The 8069-nt window shown below is 42.0% G+C and overlaps 1 protein-coding gene across 2 annotated transcripts in view; it reads left to right on the top strand.

Moving 5' to 3' along the window:
* Positions 1-205: 205 nt before the first annotated feature.
* The window catches only part of MAP7 (microtubule associated protein 7), a 154079-nt gene continuing 146215 nt past the window's right edge, over positions 206-8069 (top strand). Inside the window, exon 1 of one of the 2 annotated variants that reach the window (XM_019732717.2) lies at positions 206-383. In XM_019732717.2, coding sequence (XP_019588276.2) covers positions 317-383 — 67 coding nt within the window. In that variant the 5' untranslated portion in view covers positions 206-316. The remainder of the gene's footprint in view (positions 384-8069) is intronic. The other variant, XM_074333625.1, reaches the window with a different exon arrangement.

Below are 8069 nucleotides of genomic sequence, written 5' to 3'. Positions count from 1 at the left end.
AGCCGGCAGCGGTTTACGGCAGTGGCTAGAAACTCTGGGGCCAAGCACTTGGCTCCGCCCGCGGCTCTTGCAGCCAAGACTCAGCAGCGTCCGTCGGAGCGGCTGCCACGCCGCACCTGCCCTCGAGGGGGCGCGCTCGGGCCCAGGCCGCTCCGGCTCTCCTGGCTCTCCTGGCTCTCCCTCCTTCCCCCTCCTCCCTCCGCCCTCCCCTGACAGCTCTCACCTGGCTGGGCCACCAGCCCCGCAGGCGGGGGCCGGCGGGAGCTAAGCCGAGGAAGAGGGCGGAGCGGCTCTCCCGGCGCGTCATCGGAGCACCATGGCGGAGCTAAGAGCTGGCGGCGACAGCCACAGGGGCGGCGACGGTGCTTTGCAGAGCGAAACAGGTGACCGCGCGGCGGGGGCAGGCGGGGGTCCCGCGGGCGCGGGGCGACGAGCCGGGTTGGTGGGCTCGCGCGGTGTGCCGGTGGTCCCCTTTCCCGCCCGCGCGGCCGCGGCCCGGAACGGCGGGCAGGCGCGCCGCGCACCCGGGCTTGGAGCGCCTTCCCTCCGCCCTCCGCCTCCGATCGGCGGCCGCCCGGGCCGGCGGTGCCCAAGTGCCACCGGCGCCCAGCCCCAGTCGCCCCTTTGCGCTCCACCTCGACTTTACTACAACAGGTGGAAACACGCCAGGGGGCGCGGGCGGGAGGAAGAAATAGAGAAACGCTGGCCGCTCTCCTCCCACCTGCCCGGCTGGGTCTAATTCAGTTGCATAGGGAAATCATATCCCCAAACCAAACAACCGGCCGGAAAATCCTCGGCCAGGTGCGACTCGCAGGATTCTCGGTCTTTGGGCGCCCCCTCCGGTTTTTCCCGGTCGCACCGGGCGCCGTAGTCGCCCAACGCCTGTGGCGCAGCCCGCCGCTGGGGTCGTGCGATGAGCGGTGCCCCCACCCCCCCGCCCTGGTGTCCGCAGTTACGATCGGCTCCCGAGAAGACCGCGGTTGGGGGCAGGAGAGGACAGGGGCTGGTTGCAGGATGGTGGGGGCCTGCGGGGGCCACTAGAAGGGCTCAGAGATTCGTTGACTTCGAAGGGTCCTGAGCTCACGTTTTAAGTCTGTGCACCAACTCCAGGTGGGAACAGTGGCTCAGCTCATCAGGGCTCTGTGTTGAGGACCGTTCCCCCCCCCATCACCCCCCCACAGGTTCCACAGCCACACTTAAAGGCAGGCGCTCACGTCTTCAGGACAAACAGCAAGTCTCCCCTGCACCCCCACCCCCCAACTTATATGTGGACGATTTTCCCTCTCGTGATAGTTTTTTTTCTCGAGTCTTGTAAATCCGTGCCTCTCGTAGTCCCCCCTCTTATTCTATTCTTGGCTGGTAACCTCTTTCTGGTACCTTCCTACACTTGAGATGAGGGCAGTGAGGCAGTTTCTTATTTTTAAAAGATTCAAATTGCACCCTCCTCAATTGCAGCGTATTTTCTGCTTATGTACACACGTAATCGGAAACAATTATTTCCTAAATGTAACGCTTGCCCGCCCCAAAGAGGTATTTATTTAGATGGTATGCTTATTTTAATGTGAAAGGTCCAGAAAATCTATCACAGTATTTGCAAATTATGTATCTGCTCTGCTAGGAAGAGTTGGGCACCCAAAGTCGAATAACTTAATCTCTCCAGCCACAATACCTGACGTTACATATAACAAAGTGTCTTGAACTTGTTTACTTTGAAGTCATGCTGCTTCCTGTTGGGTGGTTTATTTCCATGTGTGTGAGAGATCCGTAGGTCATTATTTCGGTTTGGGGTGGGGAAGGGGTGGCTAAAATGAGATGCCTTTGTAATTGCTGCAGGGAACTTGATGAACTGGGTGCCAGGGGTTAGGCTCGCCCAAGTGAGGGCAACAGGAGGGCAGCACCCTCATTGTGAATATAAATGGTCTGGTGCCTACTTTCCATAGAGTGACTGCTGCTGAAGCAAAATTTGTGCTTAAAAAAAATCAAAACTTTCTAGAATCTGCACTTGAACAATTTGTTCAGATATAAGAGAACTACAAACTAGCCTATTCAGTGCCTGGGCATGTTGAATAACGAACCAAGGCTTCTAACATTAACATACAAATCAACCATGTAGCTGTCAGTAAAATATGTTCTTGTATGAAGAGGGGGAATTTCACTGACTGCCATCTCCTTCACAGAAAGCAGTTGTTCCACACCTTCGCCTAGACACTTCAATTTCCAAGGGACAACTTTTATATGTAGCCTTTTGAATAATTGTACTTTATCATTCAACTAAAACTTCTTTCTGGCACACATCTTTTTCTTATTTTTCTAGCCCTTGATTACTGTTAATGTTTTTAGTGCTCAGAAGCACCTATGTGAGCAGGTGCCAAAGAAAGAAGGTGAAAATGATTGTTTAAATATCGAGGTAGCAATATTTTGAACGAACAAGTACAGGTTGCCTGAATTTTAACAACTTAAGTTTTCCATATATTTAGAATATGTTTTCTATACCTCAATATAGGACTTAAATATTGTGCTTTATTCCTATGGCCATATTTCACATTATATACACTCAAATATTGCAAGTCTTTTTTTTTTTTTTTTAAATAATCACAGGTTTGTATAGAGGTGGTGTTTGTTTGTTTGCTTGTCTGTTTTGGGGGAGGTGAGGACCTGTCTTTTTTACCGTCAAGGGGTGAAAATTGCCACCTCAGTGGCAACATTTGTTGAGGAAATCTATTTTATTGTCTTTTTAGATCTGGTTATTATTAGGTAGAGTCACATTCTGAAATGTCTCCCTTAGTTTTTTGGGTCCCTGTGCAAAGACTGTGGTCTAATTTTAGGGCAATTTAGATTAGACTCTCAGATGATTATTAAAGTAACACCTGTAGTGTGTTCATAATTACATACATATGTATGTATGTGTATCAAAGATGGGTTTAAAATTAGTGGTATACTGCCTATGAAATGAGACATGTTAAGAATATCAAAAAGTACTATTTAAATCCAACATTTCAAAAACTATATTTCTGTCAACATACTCATATATTTATCTTCTACTCAAAGGTTGTCAAATCACATGCTGTGTGAAGTTACATTTTTTCTTGAGAATGAACTGTTCTTTCAATACATTTTTCAATAGCCGAAGGTAAGCAAGAACAGAAAAAAATAATTGACTTGGAAATAAGAAGTTTTCCATTTCTCCACTAGAGGACGTTAAGTCCTTTTCAGGTTATTATTTTGAATAGTCCCATTGACTGATATTCACAAAACTGTCTCTGCCCAAACTTTGTATATTTAATTTTATGCTCATGCCTAATAACTATCGAAAGTGAGTGTGCAGAGCTAACTTCTCAATTCTATAACTTCTTTTTTAGAAGCCTACTGAATTAAGACAAAATTTAAAGCTGCTTTTGTCTAATTCATGAGACTACAGATTCATGCACAGGGAATAAGTTAGTACCTGTAATCTGTGAATTTTATTGATATTCCTTTGGAAGAAGTGACTTAGTACCTGGAATTGGGTTTTTCTCTCTTTAGCAGGCTGTGCAGTAGAAAAAACATGGGCTTTCTTTGTGATCTTGGTCACCACCCTTCACTGCATTTTTCCAAACTAGGAGGCAGCTTTAGGTGTCACTTAACTCTAAGGGTCTACAAATATCTGCACATAAAAATTGTAAGAGACTCAGATTACAATTTGCTATTAAACTTGTCCCTATTGAAATTTGGGTCTGAAAGTTAGTAATGCTTTGTAGGGTGTCTAGATAACTTTTTCCCATGGTTTGTGGTTAGCTCTTACCTTCACATCTTGCTGTGTGGGAGGGAAGTTTTATTATTAGACAAGGCAATTGTACTCAGGAGCATGCATTTATTTGATATCATTAGTTAGGCATGTATGTGAAATACAAGTTTACATTGGCAAGTTCTTTTAAAAAAAAAATCTGACATCTTTGCCACCTGGTGTGTGAAAAAAATATTCACTTGAAAAAGCTTATTTTTAAAGTTCCAGTCTCATTATATTGGTGTAAGAATTCAAAATATTGAGGCTTAGAATAATTTGACCAAGATATACGTACCTTTTGTATAGTAAGCGTTATGGTGGCAGGAAGGTTGACGAAGACATGATCCTTGGATGTAACAAGGAAAACAAAACCCACAAACAAATAATTGTAGGTTGAGAGGAGTTCAGTGAAGAATTACTTCTTGCTGCAGTTGTTCATCAGGGAGGACATAATGGGTACAGTAATTAAATTTTAGAAATGAGTAAATTATACATAAAGTTGGAGGCAAGGGAGAGAAATAAAGGTGCTGTCATGGAAAAGAGCAAAACTTTGGTCATATTGATGACTCATGTGAGGCTCAACATGAAAGTTCTAGATGATCAATTAGGAATGACAGTACATTGAAGCCAAATTGTGGAGTGGTTGATAGTCAAGCTAAAAGGGTTGGTACATGATTCTGTGGGCAGTGGGGACTGTTGATGATATTGGGGAATAACATATCTTGATTAAAGAATGATTAATTAGGTAATTCTATGCTCATGAATCTTGAAAGCTTGATTGCAAGATCTAGCAGAAGAGCTCAGCTGTACCTGTAAAGGATGCATAGTCCCTCCATCAAGGAATCCTCTTCAACTGATTTTTGCTGTTTTGGGAAGAGTAACATGGGGGTGGTAAGAGTGCATGTGGGACATCTGTGTAGCCAGACAGATCAGCTAAGTCTCTGAAGATGAAGGATGCAGTAGGTATTCTACCCAGGTGGTCCTCATTCTGAAGTTGCAGTGTAGACTAGAGGATGGATTTAAGAAGGAAGAATTCAATGACATGCAGACCAATTTTCAGGTTCCTGCAGAAAGCTAGGCAAGCATTGGGTCTGCTCTATAGCATGGCAATGGAAATGGGACGAGAATAATTAATTCAAGATTCTACAAAGGCATGTGTCAAAGCATGCAGGTAAAAAGGTCACACATAAGATTATACTCTAGGCTTGAGTTTCACTTATTGGTTTAAGGGAGGCATGAAAATATTCATGAGGAGGAACTAATATTGGTGGGAGAAATAGAAAAATCTCTGTTTTAAATGTGGAAATTGGAGGTACAAGAGAGACCCATATGTAGAAATGTCTAATGGGCAACTGGAAGTAGAAAAATGGAAGGTAAGGCTCCAGGATTCATTCCATAAAGGAATAATGATTGAAGCTATGAGAGTGAGGAGAACCTAGAAAGAAAAACTGAAAAGGAGTGAGACAACATTGAAAGCATAGGGTGAGGAAGAGACAGCCAAGAAGATGGGACAAGCCAGAAAGATAGAAAAAGAATAATTGAGCAGTGCCGCACCTGCCAAGGGAGAAAGACAGAGGTCAAGGACTGAAAGACTAGAGAGAAAAAAAAAAAAAGGTATGTTTACCAGGTAATCACTGACCACCCCAGAAGAGGAATTTCAGTTGTTGGTTCAAGAGTGAGGGGTGTACCAGATTATAAGTGATTAATAGAGGAGGAGTTGAAAAGTAAAGATAGCCAACTGAAAAGACTCTCCATAAAGTTTGCTGATGAAAGGGAAAAAAATCAAATCCTTGAATAAGCAGAAGGATTTTTCTCTTTTTAGAATTTACTTTTTAATTTGCATACAACAGTTTACTGATTTTGGCGTGTAGAATTCATTCAGTTTTGTCAAAGTATAGTCATGTAACCACCACTACGATCATGGTCCAGAAGAGTTCTTTCATCGCAGAGAATTCCTTCATCTTGCCTCTTTGTAGTCAGGCTCTCCTGACCCCGGGCAACCAATTATCTGTTCTGCATCTTTCTAGTTTTGTCTCTTCCAGAATGGCATAAAAATGGACTCAGATTCTGTGTAATCTTTTGAGTCAGAATTTTTTTCACTTAACATAATGCATTTGAGATTCAAACGTGTTGTGTCAATAGTCGTTTATTGGTGAATAGTTTGCTATTGTGAGGAAGTACCAGATTTTAATCCATTCAGTTGTTGAGGAATATTGAGTTATTCTTTGTAGGATTTGGCGATTATGAATAGTGCTGCTGTACTACTGTAAATATTAACATACAAGTTTTTCTCATTTATCTAAGAAAAATACTTAGGAGTAAGATTGCTGGCTGATACGTGTGATACGTGTTTTTAAGAAACTACCAAACTGTTTTCCAGAGTGACTGTACAATTCTGCATTCCTACAAGCAATGTACGTCAGTTCTAGTTGCTCTACATTCTTGTGAACACTTGATATTGTTAGGTTTTGTTTTGTTTCAAATTTTTTGCAGTTCACCAAGTTCTTTGAGTAAAGCAATATAATTACCTTAAAGTAAAATAGTGGCTTTCTAGATGCTAAATGATGCTCGCTTGAGTTAGGAAAACCTGTGGAGGTTGTGTTCCCAGAGTCCAGGTAGATTTTTTAAATTTGGCTCTGAGATCATTGGCTTCTTTATTCTTTTTCTTCCATAGTATTTCTTATTTCCTGTGGAATCTGCATGTTAAAGATGGTTATGAACAGAAGTGCCAGTATGTAGTACATCCCATGCCAATCCAAGTTCTTTTCTCCCCCTTAATGTCTTCCTGTCCATTGATATATGGCTTTCCAGAATTTGGAAATAACTGTTTTGTGTGGGTTTTTTTTTTCAGTTAGAAAGCTGGAAATATTGGTCAGATAGCTTGTTGTATGGTCCTGATTATTAATCCCTTGTTGGCAGAATCTATATTATCAAACTAAATACTTAGTATAGGTTCTCAGTTTCTGAAGTATACTTGCAATGGCCTTGTAAAAGTCTGGATAATCTATCATTGGACATTTAACCACCATGGTCTGAGATTCTATATGATAAAAGTATATGGGTTGTAGGCTTATTTTCTAGAAAATCTAGTTTTAAATTTTGTCTAGCTCTTCAGTGGTCGGTGCCTTCTGCCTCTAATATCTTAGCTCTTGCAATGCTCTAAATTATAGTTGTTCACAGATTTAGATGGCATTGGATAGTTTTTCTCTGTTCATTAAATACTATTCTTTTCAGTATCTTTTTATTTTTAGAAATAGTCAGTAAGGAAGAATCTATAAAATTTTCTTGTATTAGGTGTCACTTTGAATTTTGATTTAAAGAGTAACATATTTTTGACAGCAAGAATTCACTGCATTCAAGTTTCTCATCTTTAAAACTCCTACAAAAAATTGTTGTGAAAGAAACAATTGTGAGAAAATGTCAACAATTGACATGCCTGACCAAATAACCCAGATAAATATAGGGATGCAAAACCGAGCAGAAAGGAAGCTGAGAAAATGCGTTTGTTATATGTGAACTGGGCTTTGCAAATGTTATTAGTAAAACAGTGTATATTTAAGTTTAGAGTATTCATATCTGGGGTTTCTTAAAATTTATTCTGTAACTTTTTTTTTTTTAATACTATGAAAACCTTCCATTTGGAGTTGGCTTTCTGGTAAAGAGAACCATCCTTTGCTGTGGCATAACCTCTTGCATATAAAACTTGTATCCCTGACACTGTGTTGGAAGTACAAAAGAAGCTATCATCTAGGAAAAGTTTAAATTCCAAGGTGACATTCTAGGAAGAACCCCTTCTGTTAGTGCCTTTACTCTCCAACAGAAAGCCTGTTTGGGTGGCAGCAATGTGCCTAATCATTGGCTTTCGCAAAAACACTTGGCTGCTTCTCAAGATGTTAATCCAGGCTTCTGGTTCTCAGAAGCTCCTGACCTGACTCTACTGTGGCAAACACACCAAACAGGACCTGGCTGCCTGTTTCCTGCATTCTAGCTAGATGGGTTTCTATTCATGGTATGTGCTCTAAATTAATCACAGCCCTGGTGGGTTCATTTACATGTAGTTCACTCCTTGGGCATAAGGTTAAGTTGTTGAAATGATTATTGAGCTCATGTAATGGAACATCATTGGTTCACAATCTTGGTAGTGACTTAAAAATCACCTGGGGACCTTTTAAATATCTCGATGCCCAGGCCACTCCCTAGGCATTTATATGAGAGTCCCTAAGGGTGGGAGCCAGGTGGCAGTATGTTTTTAAGCTCCGGGTGCTTCCATTGTGCCATTGAGGTTGAGAACTACTGGTTTAGATCC

Source organism: Rhinolophus sinicus, linkage group LG05 (assembly GCF_036562045.2).
Source record: "Rhinolophus sinicus isolate RSC01 linkage group LG05, ASM3656204v1, whole genome shotgun sequence".
NCBI classification, from domain to species: Eukaryota; Metazoa; Chordata; class Mammalia; order Chiroptera; family Rhinolophidae; genus Rhinolophus; species Rhinolophus sinicus.
The sequence above is the reverse complement of the archived record's forward strand: the minus strand, read 5'-3'. Positions and strand labels throughout refer to the sequence as shown.